The sequence below is a fragment of the Perissodus microlepis genome, chromosome 7 (genome assembly GCF_051167445.1).
Source record: "Perissodus microlepis isolate ML-2025 ecotype Zambia chromosome 7, ASM5116744v1, whole genome shotgun sequence".
Taxonomy (NCBI): Eukaryota; Metazoa; Chordata; class Actinopteri; order Cichliformes; family Cichlidae; genus Perissodus; species Perissodus microlepis.
The window spans coordinates 28,324,176-28,345,648 of NC_140467.1; the positions used below are offsets into that span (position 1 = coordinate 28,324,176).

A 21,473-nucleotide genomic window follows, 5' to 3' on the forward strand; every position below is an offset into this window, starting at 1 on the left:
GGCAGTTAAATGTTGCCAAACTCACAGACTCGTCTAGAGTTCTTTGGGTATGTGATCTGCTTAAGTGGCTATGTAGAGCATTCCATGTTTTGAAAACACAGACACAATCAGAATAGGCACATGGATACTGCTGTCTACTATGAACTAACCTGTAGTGTTTTAATAACAGAGCTCGTGATGACACCACTTTTTTGCACAATTTGCACTGCCACATCAACGTATCTGGGGGAGAAGCACAAAAGACATTTTCATTACACTGTCCCTGAAAAAACTAAATAATTTGCACATTGTTAATGTTTCATATTAATCAGTTTTATTTTTAATATTGTATGCTACAACAATGAATTTATTGATCTACATCATCACCACTGCATATTGTGTAAATGTGTGTGTAATCTGACATTAAAAGTCGAGTGAGAAATCCCATGGACATTGTACAACATTAATGCAGTTCATCTTACACCAGCTTACTAAATGCTTTCTGCAAGCTACATCAAAACGTAAGCTGAAATATTAGACAGAAAATACACCCTAACCTGTCTGCTAGCGAGGAGCGCTTCTCCACTGTTGTTGGCTAAAGTGCAACGCAGTCAGGCGTCCGAGTATAAACTCGGCGCGAAAGTGCGTGCCGGACCGAATGCGCTGCCTGTACCGACGCATACCGACGCTAGCGCTACACTACATTTGGGCTGAAAACAGAGCTTTGCTATTGCAATGGAGTCCCCTCCAAAATCATTTGGAAACTCACGTGCAGCAAGTCCACGTTAGCAAACCTTTACCGGGCAAAACCCTGCCTGTACTCTTTTCTTAGTAGCACTTGCGACATTAACTGACGTGTGAACATATATATGTAGACGGGCTTTACAAGAAAAATGACTTCTTACCTGATTTTTGGACAAAAATGCGGCTGAACCAGTCCACATGGCGAAGAAAAAGCAAGCTTGAGAAAGAGGGTGTTGCGCATGCGCATTGGCCCTTACTTAGGCGGGCTCTGCACGCAGCAGTATGTGCAGAGGGACAAACCTGTGAATTTACTCAACAATGTTACGTTGACACAGTTCAATGACTTTGTGTAACAACAAAAAGTAACAACATTTCATTAAATTTGCACAAACACTTTAAGAATTTTTGCAAAATCGAGTTTATTAAGAACAAACAACAAAATCTACTTTAGTAAAAGCAGAGATAGGCTGAGTTCATTTTTTTGAGTGTATCCTGGATTCACACCGGCAGCAGTGACCCAGCACGACCTTCAATGCAGGAGCAACTGGAGCTCCGGAAGGAACCAGGACAAGCACAGGGAAAAACATCGAGAATCCACACAGAAGGGTCCCACCTGAACGTCACTGCTGCTGCCATTGAGTTACCATGACAACCTCACTGAGATGCTCTTATCGGATTACAGCTCATTTCAGCTACGAGTGATAACGCTTGCTAAGAAACCAAAGTGCAGCTCAGGATGATGTTCACTGTTTTACTCTAATAACCACACTAATGTCCAGTTCAGGGTTCCAGGAGAAGGATCAGTTGGGTTTCTTCTGACCGGTGGCCTGGACCCTCAGGTGCCACACAGGGTGATGAACAGATACAAATATAAGTTACTATTAAATGTAAACGCACAAAACTTAAAACAGTGTAAATCAGGCAGTCGATAAAACAAGTCTGGAGTTGGACTGAAGAGTTTTTTTTTCTGTTTCTGCTGTTTTGAATCAATAATCAAACCTGCTTATATGGCCAATTTACAGAAAAACTGATGTTTGACACACCTGCAGGTAATTTTTCAAAGTGCAGGGTTATTAGTGTGAAGATGCTGGGAAAGGGGGGTAAATTAAATGATAATCATTTTTAAATAACTTAGGTAGTTATAGACAGGGGTGCACATAAGTGGTCCGCAGGTGCACATGCGCTGTCAAAATAAAAGACGCCCACCAGATAAGAAGTTGCAACACGCGTTTGCGTACATAAGATTTTCTGGAGGAGGACTAGGATTAGGACCAGGATTAGAATTAGAATTCTTAAAGATGTCGAAGAAGCAAGCTCCTTTAAGCAATTACTTTGGTGTTCCTCCACCTCCAAAGAAATGTCAGAAGGAGTCCGTACCGCAAAAGAAGCACCTAACCCATTTCTTTGGGTTAAGTTGAATGTGAATGCAATCATGACTATGTTTCCCAGGGTCATATATCAGTATATGATTGCGTAAATAACCTTTTCACATCCACCAGGTATTTGATAGGTTTAGAGGAAGTGGTTGGGTTTATTAAACTCAAATAGAAGTTGCCAAAATATCTTAGACTCAGTTTAAAATCAAAGTTCTAGTTTCTGAAAATCTCCCTTTTTTACCTTGTGACTTAAGTCACACCCAACCCTAAAGCTAACCGCCAGCTGTTTACTGTTGACTAGGTGGATTTTAAAGAGAACATGAAATGATAAACGTACAAATCAGTTTACGTGCATCACTTTTATGTTGCACCTGTGTGTAACAATGAGTTTTTGTTAAGAAAATGAGGACATATTGTCCACGTTCACTGTCTTGAATGAGTGCGTTGATAGGACCACTGTGTACATTTACTTACTTAAGTGCTTTAATTGAACCTCCAACCTGGACTGCTTCCTCTTGTCTGATCAGTATCACTAAAATTAAAAACATCCTGCCTATGAGTGAAGCTGAAAAACAAGTCAGTGTATTGTTAAATGTCACTCAGAGTGAAGTGTTCTCATCTTTGCAGTAATGTTTTGTGGCACACAGGCCTATCTGTAAGTTCTAAAAGTTCATTCTTGTGAACACCGTATTTGGCTGTGATTTCAGGCTATGGACTTAGAAGAATTGTATAATTGCTGAAACATAGAGATGTTCCTGTGCATTACTCTTAAAACTAAAGACAGCATTTTTCTACACATCACATTTTAAAGGGGATTAAACCTAATTTCAAGGAAAGTTTACTGAACTTTCCAGTATTGAATAATAGTTTATGAAAATGTTTCATAAATTTTTTTCACTAAACAAAGCTGACTGTGGATCATGTCAGGCAAAGAAAAACAAGATGAGGGTTTTAATTTAAGTCACTGATGAAAGATGATGGAAGTGACATATATCACCACATATTTCACTGTGTCGACTCATCCTAAATCATCTAAATTACCTTAGTATCAAAAGTGTTAAACGGGGCTGAGGTGACTCACAGTAACAAATAAAGTTTAGTGTCGCTGCCGACCTGCAGAGGGTCGTTCGTGGGTGTGCAGAGAGGAGGCAGAACGATCTGAACGATCGCATTAAGTCAGACTTTGAAACAAACCAAACTTTGTGCTATAATTACTATACTATGATTTAAAACCCCTTTTTCACTTAAAAAAAAACGTTTTAAATAAAAAGAACTTACAAAAAAAACCTCCAAAACTTCACACGAGCTTCAGCACCCCCAAAATGAATAAAAGCACCCCCAAAGATTTCTTACTTTTTTGACAATATTTGCTGAAGTGTGACACACTTCTAAAAATATAAAAAGCATACAGTACTTGGTTGAGACATAACATTTTAACAAAAGTAGTATAGATACCCCCCCCCCAAAATGGTTTGTTCCAGCTCGCCTCTCCCCTACTCTGGCTCTAGCACCCTTGCTGCCAGAGGATGGTGGCTGAGATGCAGTGGAGCGGAGGTGTAAGTGCCTGGCTTAAAACAGGACATATTAGCTGCATTTAACCTTCAGTTACTCTTTATATAGTTAGGTAGGAGTCACACCATGTTTCTTTCTAGCTGACCGTCCTGTTGCTCCCATTGAAAATTATGCAGCCTATTTAAAATCTAAAACTTAAAATTGTTTTAGCCTACTGTTGTTGCCACTGTCCTGTTTGAAATGGAATGAGAGAAGCTGCTTATATGTGCATGTGCCGATATTAAACCCAGGAACAACATTCAGGTAAAAATGAAAGAACAAATGATCCATCAATCAAGAATAATGTTGGATCAGTGTTTCAATATTTATATCTTTTATTAGATGTACATGTGGTTTGGTTATTTGCCTTTTGATTGAAAGTACACCGAGAGAGTACTTTTTATTAGTGATCTTAATAATAACTTTTTTTCATATTAATGTAATATTTTCATCTAATTGAATACAATCTATTTGTGTATGATTGTCAGTCCAAAGAGGGAGAGAGGAAAGAGGGGAACATGAGGAGAAAGTACAAGGTCAGGAAGAAACAGGGAACAGTGACAGGCACAACAGAAACTGTTAAACTGCTTGAGAGAGTTGATCACCAAAAAATGATAGACAGATTTGCCAACCTGAAGGTGAGGCCACATAGGTTAAAAGAAAAGAAAAAATCTGCAGAGCCATATTAGTATCTGCAGTAAAGATCTTTTCATACATTGTACCATAGGCAAAGTTGCCTCCATTTTCATCATTTTTTTAAATCAATATTTTGTACATTTGTACATTTCAAGGACTCTATTTTTTGAGTGTATTTTGTGTATTTTTTGTGTATTGAGTGTATTGTATTATACATACACATTCAAAGTGAATCTCTGACAAAAAATGCACTCAGTTTACTTCTTACTCACTATGAGCATCATTCATTATTCTCCTGCAGTAATTAAGGTTAGAATATGTTTGTTTTTTTTATTCCAATCCATTTTTCGTTTGCAGCATTTAAATAACCTTTATCTGATTTGATGGTTTTGTTACAGACTTTTAAAATAGTGTTTTGCTTTTCTTTCACAATTGTGGGATTAAATTGTGTTAAAATGTACAAAACAGTGATGTCATGTTTTGTGACGAGGACCCAGGCACAGAGAGACTTGATGAATTTAAGAATCTTATGATTTAATAAAGAAATTTGCAGACTTGCACAGAGATGGTAAAATTTTGATGACTGACAAAGACAACAGACGACAGGACAGGGAGGAACAGGGGTTTAAATGCACCAAGGAGACAGTCAGAGGGAACTTGGGACAACTGGAGACGTTTAAGGATGCAGGGACTGACAGAGATGGGGAAGAAGTCTGATCGTGACGAGTAAAGTTTATCTTGCCTGGCTGGGCAGCTCTTTGGGTGCTCAGCACCCCCAAAGCTCTGATCCTAGAATCGCCCCTGCACGTTACACTCTCGTGCTTTAGGGGGCGCGGCAGCCCCGGAGAAATACGGCGGCCACGCTGACGCACCGGAGCAGCATGTCGGCTGCGGTGACGCATGCGCATACACTGAGCTGTGACCAACGTCTTCTCTGTTTGTTGCTTCCATGGTAACGGAAAGCGAAGGTCTCCTCTGTGTTTTAACTTTTTACTAAGACTTACGGAGCTGAAACGAAGAGTCGTGAACCGGAGAGCAGAGGCAGAGCCCCGGACACCAAGAGCCCAACCCCGCGGGATGCTGCTCAGTCAGAGGAGAACGAGGTGCAGGGAGATCACCGGACCCACGCCCCACTCTGTGGCTGTGGTAAGAGGGACACCAACAAAGAAGCAGCACCACGCCTTTAGTAAAAATGGTCCATAATAGTAAGGTAAATAGGTAAATTTACTGCAGGGTAAAAGTACAAAAGAATGCAGCGGTGTAAAGGCAACATTTAAAGTAATAGCACTTATACTGCTGTTAAGTAAAAGTACAATTTCTGCAGTGTGAAGGTAGGCTCATACAAATGAAAGTAAGAATACTGTAAAATCTGTTACGAGTACGCTAAAAAAATATACATGCATTGAAAGTATAAATACTCCAGTGTAAAAGTACTCTACTGTGAGTAAAATTAAAAATAATACTATGAGGTATAAGTGAAAATATTGCATAACTAGAAGGTTGGTGGTTCGACCCTGTGTGCTCCAGTCTGCATGCTTAATATCACTGGGCAAGATACTAACCCCAAGTTGCTCTCAGATGCATCCATCAGTATGAATGTGTGTGAGTCAGATAGAAAGCACTTAAAAAGAGCATAGAAAAAAGTGCTTGTGTGAATGGGTGAATGAGGCAAGTTGTATAAGCGCTGTGAGTGATCTCTTAGAGAAGAAAGTGCTACATAATCACCAGCCCATTTACCATTTACTATGCAAAGTGTCCTATTTCAGAGTAAATCTATAAAGTATTATAGTTGCTGTTGCTTCAGTATTAACCTGCAACGTAACTAAACAGGAGTAGTGGAGTAAGATATGTTTGTGAGTTACAGTGAATAGAATAGATTAGATTAAAATAGAATAGAATAGAATAGCTCTTTATTGTCACTGTTACAAGAACAATGAAAGGCAGTTTGGCATCTCTCCGTGTGAAATACACAATAGTGTAAGTAAGTGGGAGTGAGTGTCCAGGTTGCGAGGGGTCTTTGAGGATGATGCTGGCTTTCTTCTGAAGTCTGCCAGGATAAATGTCTCTGAGGGGGGTTAGTGAAGTGCCAATTGCCAGCTCTGCTGCCCTCACCACCCGCTGCAGTTTCCTCTTGTCCTCCAAAGTGCAGCAGTTGAACCAGAGTGTGCAGCAGTAGGTCAGAAGGCTCTCGATGGTGGAGTAGAAAATATGAATACTACTCCTCACAGTACTGCAGTGTTACTGATGTCAGTTTCTGTCTGTGTGGTTGTTGTTCTGGATCTGTGTGGTGTCTCAGAGAGCCCGGCCTCCTGCTCTGAGGCCTGCAGAGCAGCTGATGCTGCAGAGGCAGAGGCAGGACGCGGCCCGAGACAAAGTGCTGGAGTTCTCCAAGTACCAACAGAGCTGCAACATCAAGACGTCATGGCTGAAAGACACGGAGCAGCGATTCCTGAAAGGAGCCGTGGAGAGGGGAGTCCAAGCCGCCGTGAGCCAGCACGAGACTGACGTCGAGCAGAGGAGACGCAGGTTTGATGACAAAGTCCACCCACAGCACCTTTAGTACTCAGATTACTTTATACTCTGATTACACAACACACATGTAACCTTAGTACCTGCTAATCAAGTGACTTTTTACCGGTTTTCATCATCCAGTATCCCACCTAAAATCAGAGATTATTAAAGCTCAGAAAAATAATGCATCATAGTTTTAATCCTCGGCTGTAGTGAGAGTAGAGAGCATGCGGAGGAGAGCGTGGAGATAAGAGAAGAACTGGAGAGTAGAGGAATAAGCACACAGGTGGAAAGATAAACATGCAAGCAGCAGATGAAGGTGGATGAGTTTAAATATCTGGGGTCAACCATCCAATGTACAAGGGTGCACAAGATGTGAAGAAGAAAGTGCAGGCAGAGTGGAGGAGAGGAAAACCTCAGAGGAGGTTCATGGATGTAGTGAAGGAGGACATGCAGAGGGTTGGTGTGACAGAGGAGGGTGCTGAGTGGATGGTGGGATACAGTATTTACAGTCTGTGCTTGCTGTGACATCTTTCTCACCCAATCGTGTCCTCAGGCTGGCAGAGCTGCTGGAGGTGGAGGAGCAGCAGCTCCTGCAGGAGATGGAGGAGAAAAAGGAGACAACATTAGAGAAACAGGCAAAGATGAGAGAGAAAGCCAAAGCGCTGAGGCACAAGAGAGAGAGCGAGCGACAGCAGCTGGTGTCTGAGAAACTGGAGCAGCAGTTTAGGTACCCTGCACCCTCCACCTAAACATCCACAGTTACAGTTACAAATATTCATCTCAGTTACAAACATTCCCAAGATAAATCATTAATATTAGAGCCAGTGAACTCCTCTGAAGGAATTCATTTCAAACTACTGATTCACACTGGAACAAGTTAAACGGGAGCACAACTCGAGGCAGGAAGCTAGTTTGGCCTACCTGAACTGAAGCTGCTTAAAAACAAGTTCAGAAAGTTAGACTTTAAAATGCTGATGCAGTCCTGTAACCAACATCAGAAAATCCTTTTAATTTTTAATGAATAGTCTCAGCTGTGTGGTTACTGCTGTGCTCAGGGAGCAGTGCGAGGAGCTGCGCAGCATCTGCAGCAGGCTCACGGAGCAGCAGGTGTGCCAGGAGCGAGCCGCTCAGGTGAGGAGCCGGCAGGCGCAACAGCGGCGGCAGCAGGAGGAGGACCTGCTCTTCTCTGAACTGTGGGCGGGTGATGGGCGAGCCAAAGAGGAGCAGGAGAGCGCTCGAGCCCAGAACCAGCGACACAGGAACGAGGAGCAGCGCAGCATCCTGTGCAGGCAGATGGAGGCGGCCGAGCAGCAGAGGCAGCGGGAGAGGGAGCTGAAAGAAGAGGAGGCCCGGCTTCTGGTCTGTTCCTCAGTCATTACAGTCGCACTCATCTCAAATCACATACAAGGGGGAGACACAGCTCACAAACACACACAACCACTGCAGATCATTCTGGTGCCTGAAAGATGATTTAAAGGGTCATTCTGAGCATGCCCAGGAGCCTCCTGTTCATATTCCACACTCCTTTTGAACATAACACTGTCTACAGTTCCAACCTAGACCAGTGACACATTCACCTTTTGCACATTCGGCAGACGTGGTAACTGAGTGTATGATAACTGTGTGGCGTGCAGGCGCAGCAGCGGCAGACGAGCCTCCTGCAGGAGCAGCGGGAGCAGCAGCAGAAGCTCCGGGCAAAGCAGGGCCAGCGGCGGCTGCTGGACCATGGTTTAAGGCTGAAGATGAAGCGCCTGGCCCGGGAACAGCGCGAGGAGCTGGAGCTGGACATGAGCATCCTGCAGGCACTGCTCAAGCAGGAAATAGATGAGAAACAAGGAGCTGCTCAGAGGAAGGTAAGAGAACCTGAACGTCAAGGCCGGATTGAGCCAGGAAATGTAAAATCAATTCTATAAATGATTGTTCTCTTGTTTGTAACACTGGGGTTTAACACAAGATGAGATCTGTGTCCTCTCGAGGATGCTCACAGACTTAGATTGGTGGCTGTTGGACTTCAGTCAGGGCGCTTTTTATCACTGAGTTTGTGAACCACTTCTTTTTGTTGTGCAGATTATGTAGTTCTGCTGATCTGATTAAGGGATGGCCTCAAACTAGCACTATGGCAGGAAATAGCATTAACATGTCTGAGGTCATGTGTTCAGCTGTAAAAGGTCAGAGAGCACTGTGCTATAAGTGTCTCTGCTCCTGTTCTTCAGTGAGAGAAGGACGGCGCAGCAGATTGCAGGTGGATGCTATGATGGACTGCTTTGGTAATAAGAGAGAACTGAGTGTAAAAGTAAAGCTGACCACGAGCTCTGGGTAGAGACCAGAAGAATGAAGCTGAGAGCTGTTCATCTGCATCAAAAGAATCAGGCTGAGGTGGAATGAGGAGGCTCAGACACGACCGGGTTTAAGTGTTCGATCTCCTGCTGGGAGGAGGCCTCAGTGCAGACACAGGACACACTGCAGAGGTCTGGGGGATCTGACTACTGCTCCTGAGACCTGAACTTCAGGAACAGCACTCAGAAGATGAATGAACATTATTTGATTGGTGGATGAGTTTTCTGTGCTGTTCCTTCTATGGTTCAGTGACAGACTGATTCTTAGCACTGATCCTCTCAGACAAATTCAAACGACTTCAGTGGAAGAATGAAAATATTCAGGCAGTGTTAGCCACAGTGAGTGCACTTCCTCATTCAGGCCAGCAGGGGGCCTCTGAGCACTGCAGTCAGCTGTAGCTGACACAAGAGTGAACATTGATGAAGCAGGTCAGACATTTACTAAGGACCTAAAGCTGTCTATAGGCTGAAGTTAATCAGTATGGTCTAACACAGAGTAAAGATTAAATTAATGTTTCAAAATTGGAACAAATGTAAATAAAACGTATTTCTTGTGAGGTGATAAGAATCGAGAAATTCAGATAAAAGATGAAGAACAGCATTTGCAGTTTTCAACAGCGAAGAGAAAGGTTTTCACTTGTGAATGAACACGAGAACGCACTCATCTGATTTACCGCGTGCATGCTTGTGTGTGTGTGTGTGTGTGTGTGTGTGTGTGTGTGTGTGTGTGTGTGCATTCAGGCGGAGCTGCGTGAGGAGCAGCGCAGGTACCGAGAGTATCTGTTCGAGCAGCTGCAGAGACAGAGGAAAGAGGAGGAGGAGATGGAGCAGCTGATAGAGGAGCAGCTGAAGGAGGTCTGGGCTAAACGAGAGGAGAAGAGCCGGCTGGAGAGGGAGGCCAGGAAGAGGCTGATAGAGGAGGTGATGGAGGCGCAGCACCTGCAGATCCAGAACAAATGTGAGGCAGTTTTTATACTTCGGTTTGAATTCTTTAATCGTTTCATGGTTTAAATGCTCACTTAGTGTGTGTGTGTGTGTGTCTGTGCACTCCAGTGTATGCTAATCTGCAGAAACAAGCCCAGGTGAAAAAGGAGTGTGAGGAGCTGGAGCGAGTTATTGAGGAGGAGAATCAGAAGGAGGAGGAGGAGAAGAGACGGTAGGTCAGCAAACGGCCGAGTGCTGTCCGTGTGTCTGATATCCGTGTGTCTGACTTACTGTCTGTCCGTCCCGCAGGCAGAAGCAGGCAGCTGGGGCATACCAAGCCGACCTCCGTGCTCAGATGCAGCAGCAGCAGCAGCTCCACTCAGAGCTGAAGGCTCAGGAGCAGCGGGAGCACCAGCAGGGCCTGTTGCTGGAGCAGCTCCTCAGCGCCAAGAAAGAGCACATACTGTCCAGATTTATGTCCCACAGTGCTGGCACCCACCCTTTTAGGAGAGTGGAGGTCTCCAGGTCTGCACCCCAGACCCGGCTTACAGACTACTGAACCTCCACAGTTTAATTGGGGGGCGGGGTGTGTATCAGGTTTCCTCCACATGTATTTTGTTTGGATGTTTCTCTTTTATTTAACACACAAAATTCATTAAAAAGAGTGATTTCAAGAGAAGTTTTAGTCTGGTTATGTTTCTGTGAAACTGTTCAGACTATTTAAATTTAAAGAAATTGAATCACAGCTGAAAAAAGTTTGGAATACAGAAAAATAACACTTAAGTATCTAAGCTCATGTTGGTATTAATAACAGCGGTTCTCTGAAGCAGTTGTATTTATATCATGATAATAAACACCTGAAGCAGGTGACAGAGTTATGCTGCTTTGGTTTGCCCTTTAAATGCTTCACTGTGAAGTGACTGATGGGGTGGGTGATGTCAGAGGAGCCTGTTTGTGATTCACACTCTCTGTTGGGTAATATTTACTGAAGGAGAGGGAAGAGAGCCACATTACAAAACATCTCAGGTTTTTATTGTGAAAGAATCGTCATGTGGTAAAAAGAAAATAAGCAACAGCAGCAGTTTGATGTAACTGGGTGACTCACTGTAAACCATCTCTAATAATTATAAATGACTCTTCTTTATGAACATCACTGCAAGCTGCTGACAGAAGACTCTCCGGATGAAGCTCCCAGCTCAGCAAGCATCACGTCTTTAATGTATTTAATGAACAGGTAACACTTAACATGAAGGTGCACATACTCACCCTTCTTTTTCTGTTTATTAGCAGCATATTGGTTCTTCGTTATAAAGCGCTTATTTTATTCGAACCTCATCCCACATGACTATATTCAGGTAGGATGGGAGGTTTAAGCAGAATAAATGGATAAAACTATTTGACTGTTTTTTGAAGATCGCCCCAAATGGCTTTTGCATTACCTTTGGTAGACATGTGACCTGCTCTTCTGGCGGAGTTTGTACCTGGCCTCTTTTTCATATATTTGTCATTAATAATCTGCTGTGTTGTTTGGATTACACACTATGAAAATGTCTCAATCCTAAGATCCTAAGCCTGACTCCATTAAGTCAGTCAAAGAATCGTTCACACTAGTTTTCCTTTAACGTTCCCTTTATGCGGGGCCCAAAACCATCTCTTTGCCCGGGGCCATGCTTAGTGTTTAATCCGGCCCTACTGTAATGCTGTCACTTTGCATATGCTTACATCATTGTTACAAATCACTAATTGGAGAAGTTAATGAGTATTTAATGTACACTAGAGTCTGTTACTAACAACATACTGTTGCAGCTTGTGTTAATAAAGTTTTTCAATCATCATCTTAAGGAAATGTCACACTAACACACTCTGACACATGCTGAGGTTTTCATGGGTAAACTTGTGCAAGCACAAATAAACTCTGCATCATTTCATCATTACATCATAGCTGGAGGTGGGATGGACAGAATAACATGAACACCTCAGCATGACCACAGTGGTTTTTTGGGTTGTTTTTTTTTTTAAGAATGCTGAGAAATAGCAAAACAATCACCTGAAGTTCAAATTGACTTTAAAAAAACGGTCTCTGCATGCCTGAACTCACCTGAATAACATATTTAACTCAATATTTTCATTTATTTCAGTTCATCTTTGTTTCACCTGATTGTGTTTGTAAACCAAACATAAACTGTATATCAAAGATGGACACAGCATATAGGTCAGTAAAGTGAAGCATTGCATTCCTCCTACTATGCAGGAAAAAGGAGTAAAAAAGGAGTCTGACTGAATAGAAGTCTGTGACAAAATGAGTCTACTGCTCACCTGATCTCTGACCTCAGTGAATTTTTCTTCAAACTCCACCCTTTCCTCTAAATATGGTTGCTTCTGGTCCCACAGAAAGTAACATGGCAGCTGCCAAATTGCTAAGAAGTAAGCTTGAAACACTTGTTGCTGTTCCTCAGCACACCCCCGAAAACTGGTGAAAGAAATCAGCTCATCCAAAGCTCTGAATCATGCACAGCTACGCTTGTAGAGTCAAAGAGTAAAAAATGCTTACATGTTTATACTGTCCATTTTCTTGTGTAACTAACTGTGTCTCTGTTGCACAGACTGACCACAGGACTGAACAGTGATTTGTGCAGCACCAGTAAAGATTATTTTGAACTGTTAATAGTGCACAGCTCCTCTGTTCCCAGAATGAAACAAAGCTGGAAAACAGTGACATGAATGCTAGTGCCACATTATATTTCACTGATGTCAGAGGAGCACAGGTTCAGGAACATTAATGAAAGTCACAGGACTGTCAGCCTGTGGTGAGATTTCTTCTTCCGTGTGCAGCCTGTTGAAGTTCTCTGTTGTTCTTTTTCACGCCTGTGTTTCACAGCCTTCACGGCTGTGGCAGCGTGATAAAGCCTGTTGTGGGTGGACCGGCGTCTTGTCAGATTCATGTGCAGGTAAACACCTCATACCAGCAGAAGGAGTGGTTTGGGAGTGGACTCATTAGCTGAGTAAGAATAATAGCTGTGCTCAGACAGGTCTGAGAGGAGCTGCTGGTTCCCACAATCACTGTCACAGGATCTAATGCAGCTTATTTCAGCACATGAGGATCTATTTATCAGCCGGAGAGGATGAGCGGAGATTATTACCCCTACTCCAAGGTAAAGGACCTGTTATTGCCTCTGTACTCACTGTAAGAACTCATATCTGTGGTTAATGTTCACACAAAATATTCTCTATAACGTTCACTATCAGCCTGTCGGCATTACACAACATCTCTGATAACAGACACACTTTACTGATGTGTTATCAGAAGGAAAGGTCTGACTTACATAAGAACATTTTATGTAAAACCAGCTTTATACTCTCAAATTTTATGTCTGTGAGGAGATATTACAGGAAATATAAATGTGATGGGTGGTGGTGCATGAAGGTCAAATATCCTTCTCTGGCTCGATAGACTTTTTAGTTTGACTGTGTTTGTGAGAGATTTATCAACACGTCTGAAGAGAAAAGGATAAATTAGTTAGTTGAAGGATTCTTAGAGGCCTGAATGAGACACAAAGAAAGCAGCCAAAAATCCTACATTTCCCATACTGCAGCAGGATAGTCTTACTGCACTGAAGCAAAACATTCACATTGACAAAGACCCAAAATGTTGAAGCAGTTTAGAGCGTAGTGCTCTTTCAGTGATGAAGTATTACTATAATCTAAGCAAAAGTACTATATTTTTAATAATGTGACTGGAGCTCATTTACTTTCTATGCTACTGTGTAGCTTCATCTGTAATAACAGGACATAATTTCTCTCCAGATTCAGATTTTTAGATTTATGTCTACAAAGTCTCACGCACAGACTGGTTTTAGGCACCCTTTGGTTTTGAATCCTGCTGTGTTAGTTTTTTGTTTCTGGAGTGACCACATTTAGATGAGGTGGTGGAGTGCAAACAGACCAGCTAATGCTAGTTAGCATGTTAGCACTAAGTTACATTCCTTGAATTTGGCCGATCTGTGACAATAATTAACCTCACAGCAGCCATGATATTGGTCAGATAATTGCCTCCAACAGCACAAACACAGAGGTCCTGTTATCTAGCAGACAGCTAGCCGCTACAGCCACCCCTCCCCACCATATTAAAGCAAACTGTAATAATTAGATCAAACCCAACAGTCTTCACAAAGTCAACAGTTTCCTGTATCAGCCTGTAAACATGTTATTTCTGCAGTAAAGCCAACCATTTTAACATGGGAGACTATGGGGACTGACTCAATGCTGGAGTCTCAAGTGGCCATTAGGGGAACTGCAGCTGTGCAGGCTGATGCTTCTTCTTGCCACAGTCTAGGAAATTCCTCCTGGCAGTTATTTAAAAGACTGAATTAACAGTAATAACAGAAATTCCACATCAGTGATCACCAAGACATAAAAACTAGACAGTCTTTAGTCTACAAGCTTCAGAGGTTTGAAGGCTTTATCCCAAAATAAGGTCTAATGGTGTTTTGTTTGTGTTTGTGTTTTTTGCAGGCTAACTGACATACACAGGTTACAGGTTACAGGATTACAGCTGGTGTGACATGTTTGCTGGTTTCAGCCTACAGTGTAGCTCCTACTGTAAAATAAATGGATTTATAAAGTACATGATTTGCATTTAAAAATAGAAAGAAACATAAAAATTCTTAAGTACACACCAGGTGTTAACACAGGATTTATTTACATCCCACCTCATTATTGCACTTTTGATTGGTCTGGCCTCTTTCTGGTTCCACTGCATTCGGTTTTTGTGGTCAATTTAAACACAAAGAGTTGAAGTGGAACAAAGCCCAACCTCTTAACCCCAACGCCCCCTGATACGGGGGCAAAAGGCTGGAGATCAGTTAGGCTTTGGGCTTAAGAGGTTAAGGTGTGGAAAGAATGAGACGACACGTTTGGATGAATGCTGTCAGGTGAGGAGGCGTGGACGAGCGTTAAATGATTAATTCTCACAGTGTGCAGCCTGTTTGCTTTCATGTCTGTTCGTCTTCTCTTTGTGGCTGATTGTTTGACATTCTGGTTGTCATTCTGAAGCCTTCATGAAAAGATAATCAAAAAAAACCAAAAGAAAGATTAAAAATACAAAATCAAAGTTCCTCTGAGGGTAGTTCTCTTATCGACCAAATGATGGTGCTATTGTGACAGCACCACAATTCCAATATTTTGCAATGCTTACTTAGACCACCAATTTCGTTTTGTTTGTTTTTTAATTATATTTTTTACGTTTTTTTATTATATTCAACTAATCGCTGTTTATATTGTTTTATTTACTATTGAATTAGCATCCCTTAGTGGTAAAACTGGTACAAGGTCAGCAGTTTGCATTTGGAATATTGACCTTTATAAACAGATTTGGTTGCAACTAGATGAAACATTAAAGAATTACAGAAGTTTGACCATTAAAGTGGCCACACCCACAAAGGTGTGTCAGCTAATCACAGAAAAGAAGTTTTAGGGTTTTAGAGGTCATTTGATTATAATATATACAAAGTTTGGTGAATAGTGGAAGAATATTGGAGAGCAGGCAGAAAAAAGTATGTTTTTGTTTTATGTATTTATGTTACCAATGAACTTCTCATAACTTGGAGGTTTCCCACTCTGGGGTCTTCCTGCTCCATAGATGGCTCTGAATTACTGTGAGAAAGACTGAAAGTCATATATGTTGTTTTATTACAGTTCATACAGATGATTGATGCTGGATTTGCAATAAGTGAAATAAAAGTGGGACTTTAGTTTAGAGAAGCAGGTGGGAGTGATTATTTTAGCGGTTTTGCTCCATTCACTTAGACCCATACAAATAATTCTATATACTGGAATAAACAGGCAGTGGAATTGCTGCCAATTTCCACTGGATCCACAAACAGAATCAGTCTTGTAGATCTGTACCAGATCTGACTGACAGGCAGTGAATTTTGGAGATGCTGTCATAGTGTTGATACTTTTACAGGGATGGTATTCACAGAAATTCAAATAAAATGTTAACTTGGGAATTTTTTTTTTTTAAATGGACCCTCCAGGTTTCTCTCAGGACCCTCTGTGGGGCTCCACGCCTCATGTTGAAGCACCCTGCGTAGTGTGTGTATGTATGTGTGTGTGTGGTTGAAACCTGGCTTGGAGCCAGGGATCAGCCAATCAGCGGGCAGTGTGGGGAAAACACGGCTGTCAGGAAGAACCGGCCTCCTCCCTCCCTCCACCTGCGGGTCGCTTCAGGCTTTTCGTTTCCGTTTTTCTGGATTTCGGGATCCTTCTTCCGGTTAGAACCCTTTTCGTCGGCTCTGAGTTTACCCTGAAGTACCCGAGGGTTCGTTTTTACCGGAGGAAACAGCAGCGGGAGCGCGCTTCTTCGGACCGACGCTACACCGAACAAAGTGACCGAAACTCGGCCAGACACCTGCTGCGGGGCATGCGCACTGGAAAGTCTCTGCTGGTTTAGGACCGAACCGGAGCGCAGAGGGACTCTAATGGATCATTAATGGACACAAGAGGAGCTTATTAGTGTAGTTTGATCCACCGGGGAGGCACGATGTCCGTGAACGAGCTGTACACGAAGGTGAGTTTACTTTTCACCTGGAACAGACGCGCACCTGCTGGAGCAGCTCCAGCCCGAACCCCGTCACTTACGTCGCCTTTAGACGCTCAGGACTCACCTGCACTAAACTCTGAGGATGATTTATGTTACACCCGACACACAAACCAGACATCACGGTGTTTATTCAGATTTTAAAGAGATGAGTCACCTGTTGGGACTTAGTGTTGGAACATTAGTTCATGGCGCTGCGGGTGGAGAGTGAAGTAACGTTGGAGCTATATGTGGTTATTTGGCCTGAATGTAAGAGAGGAACAGGTAAAGCCTGGATAACGCAAACTAAAGAGATTTGACCTCAGAAATTCCACAGAGTGCACACTTTAGTGTAAAATGGCTAATTTTTGAAAGGAGTCTTGCGTGCGGCTGAGCGGACAGGTGCAGGAGGCGCAGATTTGAGTTAAAAGGGACCCGTGTTGGATTTCAGAGTGGTTCACAGAACTCAGGCTGTCTGTGAGGCCGTGCTGGACGGTTTCTGTGATCAGGGCATTATCACTGGTTGAATAAACCTTCAGAGCGAGACCGGAAGCTGGTTTTCTGCTGGTTGTTTGAACCTGTTATCAGCCTGGAAAAGCAGCATTATTACACTCATTGATGATTCATCACTCAGATCACTGACAGCCCATCATCTGCTCACCTGCACGTCAGTGATTAATGATTAAAGCTCGTTTTCTATAATAAGCAACAAAAGAAAATCAGAGATGAAGTCATTGTCTTATCTAATGTCTTCATCCTTAAACCGCACACACATACATGCAGTCAGATCATTAAATTTGTTGTGTTTGTCTTCCAACTTAATTTTCTTCAGCATCATAAACCGACAGGCAGAAATGGGAGAGAGAATAAAAACATAAAACAGCTGATGAGCAACAGGAAGAAAATGCCCAGACGAAAACAAAACAAAATTTAAAAAAAAAAGAATAAAAGCAGAGAGACTCTAATGCATTGTGGGGATTGTAGGATTCAGCAGTGTTGTGGGTTTAGTCAGGCCAGGCTCCGTTCATCCTCTGATGCTTTGTTTCCAGTCTAATCTGTGACTCTTTATTAACTCAGCAGGAACCTGTTTGAATGTTCATGAACTTGTTAACCTCGCCTCAGCTTGAGTGAAACCTCTGCTCAATCAGGCTGTCTGAATTCTGAGACGCAAAGACTAAATGAGCTTCCTCCTGCAGCAGAACTCACTGTAGTCCCACCTGTAGTCCTTCAGTCTGTACCGTCTCCTGGACCACTGTAATCAGGCAGAAAAGTGTCTTCTTACGTCAGCGTTCACAGCAGGGGGAAAGTTATGAGTTTACTTTTGTTCTTTTTTTTCTGAGATCTTTCTGTGAGAGATGAGAGTTAAAGCTTTTAAAATGTGAGGACGTTTTGTTTTGTGATCTTGGTCTCGGCTTTATTCTCTGTGCTGGAGTTCAGTGAGTCTTCTTCCTCATGCTGTTACTAGAAGAAAGTAACTCAGAAGCCAACTTTAATCTGTTGATACTTCATTTTATTACATGCTGCTGATAATGATGGCCTTGACTCTGACACCAGACGTACTTTTAACTGTCGTTATTTTGTAGAGCTCTTCTGCACCAAACTCACTTTGACTTTTGGACCCTTCAGTTTGAACTGAAGCAACATTTCATGTGGACTGTGAGGAAGTGACAGCAGGATCTGTGAGAAGTTAGCAGGTTAGGTTAGATAAGACTCTGTAGACTAAAGTTAGCCTACATCTTCAAATTGTGTTGATGGGACATTTCCACAGTTCATTTTTATATAGCCATAGCTTCTAACTAAAAAGCACATTTGGAAGTTTCCATGTTGTTTTGCGTCACTGAAACACTTTTCTTTCATCATTTTTAATTTATGTGACGTCACAAACTCTGACTGCGACAGTTGTTGTCACAGATGTTGGTGTCAGGATGAAAACCTCGTGTGAAAGGCGTCATAATTGGGAGAAAAAAGGGGGAAATGAGCTGCAGCAGCACCTGCAGGCTGGACGCTGGATCAGCTAGATTTTAAAAAGCTAACTGTAAATAATGACGGCAGGCTGTAGGTATGTTCAGAGGACAGGAGAGAGGTGCACACCTGTCATCACACCTGTTCCTGCGTCTGTGTTCCTGCAGCAGTAACAGTGAAACCTGTGAAGCTTGACCATGTGTACGTGCTGCTGAGTACAGCTGCTGCTCCTCTACACTGAAAGGAGGCAGTTGAAGTGGCTAAATCATATGACCAGCACGCCTCCTGTTCACCTCCACTGTGTTATTTTTCATTTATCGGGGAGGACACCCCAGGACACGCTGCAGAGATTATGTCTCCCTGCTGGCTTAGAAAGGGTGGAGGAGGAGGGTGGGCTTCTCTGCTTAGATCGCTGCCCCTGAGATTAGGAGCACCGGCTTTCTTTCAGTCTTACAAATACCAATCACATCGTAAAAATTAACAGAAACTATCAAAATATAAACCAAAAAAATCAAGACATCTCTGGAATGGAACCAAAACTGAAAAGTAAAAACTAAATAACAACACACGTGCAGGCGTAACCCTGAAGTTCATTCAGCTTTCAGTCGGTCATGTTTAATATTGTTTTACAAACAGTGAAGTTCAGTCATGTGAACATTTCTGACAGCAGCACTTTTCTACATCCTCCACATTCTGCTGTAACCTCTCTTTTTAACCCCTGTCTGAGAAACTGCCACTGTGTTTAGATGTGATCACCCAAAGCCAGCGAGGACAGGCACCATGCAACCCCACCCCCCTGCCACCCTGCAGAGGAGGAGTGTTGGATTGAATGATGGAGACTCACTCAGAAGAAGTCGTCGTCTTCTGCTGTGCATGCTGGGATTAGCTGAGATTAATTACAGCTCGTTAGTCGCAGCTCTGCTCCGAGGACAGCGTGAGCGTATGTTTCAGATTAGAATCAGTCAGACGCAGATTTCTGACTGAACCTCTGCACATATATGTGTGTGTGTGTGTGTGTGTGTATCTATCTGTGAGTCAGCTCTGATCTGTAATCCTCCTCCTGGGCTCGGTGGTCCGCTTCATTAAGTGGGGCCACTTTGAACCTCATCAGACTGAGTAATCTGGTATTTGGGGGGAGGGTTTCCACCTGCAGCTCCACCTGTGCTCAGCTGAGTCATGATTGCTGGGCTCTCCAACAGGGTTGGTGTTATCAGGGTGATCTCAGAGTGATGCTGGTCTAGTGGGAATCTGCTGGACTCAGATCCAGGACTCTGCTGAGGCTGCTGAGTAGGGCTGCCACAAACGATTATTTTGATAGTCGACTAGTCACCAATTATTTTTGCGATTAGTCGACTAATCAGATCATGGATCCATTGGACGTAAAACGTACAGCTTATTGCACCAGCATGCATCTGCTCTTATATAACTATCATTAGCTTACAGCTTTAAGTGTTTACGGATAGTTTATTAAATTTTAATGAAATTTGCAGATTGTTTCGGTGAGGTTTAATAAACACCTTGCTATCTAAAATATAACAGGACACCGCAGTAAATTCTCGAGCATCTCACACTTCTGATAATCAGCTGTCTTCTTGACGTTTATTCAGCTGTGTAAAAACTATAACTTTAATCTCAGCCAAACCGATTTACTCAGGAACAAATAAAAAAAACCAAAAAAAAACCCAAACAATAACATTTTTAAGTTCTCTAAGTGATTTATATATATTTAACCTGAGTTAGTGAAAGATGGCGGTGGGTTTGAAAACGATTTGCCGGGAGTCCGGTGTTCTCACCGGCTCTAGTGAGCCTTGTCCCCGGCTAGCTATCGAGCTAGTGGGTAACAGACGTCTCCGAAAACGTCGGAGCGCTTTTGAAAATATGTGGTGTCTTGATAAACTGAGCAGATGTTTGAAGTTTACACAGCTACATTCTCGCCTGAAAATATGTTAAACGTTTATTTTGTGACCCAGAAACTAACTAGCTGCCACCATTGTTGGAAACTGAGCTGGGCTGCGCTATGAATTCTGGGACAGAGCTTCTTCTTCTTCGGGGTTTAACGGCAGCTGGCATCCTTGTACATGCAGTGCTGCCATCTTCTGTTTCAGTCCGTTATTACACTCTTAAATCCTACTACTTATTCCTGCGTCTTTTGTGATCTTACAAAGCTTCAAACGACGTGTCGACTATTAAATCAGTCGTCGACGATTTTGATAGTCGACGTAATCGTGACTAGTCGACTAATCGTGGCAGCCCTAATGCTGAGTCAGAGCAGATCAGGCCTGCAGTGGAACGAGTTTCTTTACTCATTAATCTGATTGACAATCTGATTAATCTTAACAATTGTTGATCACCAAGTGGTCAGAGTGACTTCCAGAATCCAGAGAGCTTCGGTTTAAACTCGGACGGTTCTCTCCTTTTTCTAGCACGTTGATGATCAGGGCAGCAGTGAGTTCGCTCCATGTCGGACTTTTATTATTCTGTTTTTGTATGCTTGTTGTTCTCTCTAGCAACTCAGTGATTTCCCACTAAGCTGTATTGATCAGCTGATTACGTGATTATGGCTCCATAATGACCTAAAACAAGAAGTCTGAAAGTCTTTATGAATTTACATTACTGGTATTTTGGATCCTTCCATCTCTGAAGAAGCTGCATCTTCACACTACATACATCCAGATTGTAAAATCAAAAATACTGAGTTCCTGCATCAGGTACTGAAGGGTCAGGGGTCACAGGGATAAAGATTCTGGAAAGATGACAGACTCAGTTTCACGCATTTATTTTGCTATGTCAGTAATTTATTTATTATCATTGGCAAACTAAAGTAGGCCACACATCTCATATTAACTTTGACTCTTGGGACTCAGAATCGATATT

At 42.6% G+C, this 21,473-nt stretch overlaps 3 protein-coding genes across 4 annotated transcripts in view; 2 read left to right on the forward strand and 1 right to left on the reverse strand.

Annotated features, from left to right (window-relative positions):
• LOC146383284 (scavenger receptor cysteine-rich type 1 protein M160-like) overlaps positions 1 to 1,014 on the reverse strand; it is a 65,277-nt gene extending 64,263 nt beyond the window's left edge. Inside the window, exons 1-2 of the mRNA XM_084932440.1 lie at positions 885 to 1,014; positions 150 to 222 (exon numbers count right to left, since the gene is read on the reverse strand). The gene's annotated coding sequence lies outside the window, so the exon portion shown is untranslated. The remainder of the gene's footprint in view (positions 1 to 149; positions 223 to 884) is intronic.
• A 4,183-nt stretch (positions 1,015 to 5,197) lies between these two features.
• On the forward strand, positions 5,198 to 10,739 carry cfap53 (cilia and flagella associated protein 53). Its single transcript, XM_084936798.1, has 8 exons — positions 5,198 to 5,432; positions 6,583 to 6,812; positions 7,354 to 7,527; positions 7,856 to 8,159; positions 8,435 to 8,653; positions 9,878 to 10,094; positions 10,190 to 10,292; positions 10,370 to 10,739. Exons 1-8 carry the CDS (start codon positions 5,364 to 5,366, stop codon positions 10,617 to 10,619), a joined length of 1,566 nt encoding a protein of 521 aa, XP_084792924.1. The 5' UTR covers positions 5,198 to 5,363; the 3' UTR covers positions 10,620 to 10,739.
• A 2,359-nt stretch (positions 10,740 to 13,098) lies between these two features.
• The window catches only part of myo5b (myosin VB), a 47,780-nt gene continuing 39,405 nt past the window's right edge, over positions 13,099 to 21,473 (forward strand). For both annotated transcript variants that reach the window (XM_084936780.1, XM_084936782.1), the window contains exon 1: positions 13,099 to 13,212. In XM_084936780.1, the coding sequence (XP_084792906.1) occupies positions 13,183 to 13,212 (30 nt within the window). In that variant the 5' untranslated portion in view covers positions 13,099 to 13,182. The remainder of the gene's footprint in view (positions 13,213 to 21,473) is intronic.

Excerpts from the sequence above, each read along its gene's own strand:
- cfap53 (XM_084936798.1), top strand. The coding sequence starts at position 5,364 with ATGCTGCTCAGTCAGAGGAGAACGAGGTGCAGGGAGATCACCGGACCC. Across the intron at positions 6,813-7,353 it reads GTCGAGCAGAGGAGACGCAG|GCTGGCAGAGCTGCTGGAGG; the intron begins GTTTGATGACAA and ends TCGTGTCCTCAG. Across the intron at positions 10,293-10,369 it reads GAGGAGGAGGAGAAGAGACG|GCAGAAGCAGGCAGCTGGGG; the intron begins GTAGGTCAGCAA and ends TCCGTCCCGCAG.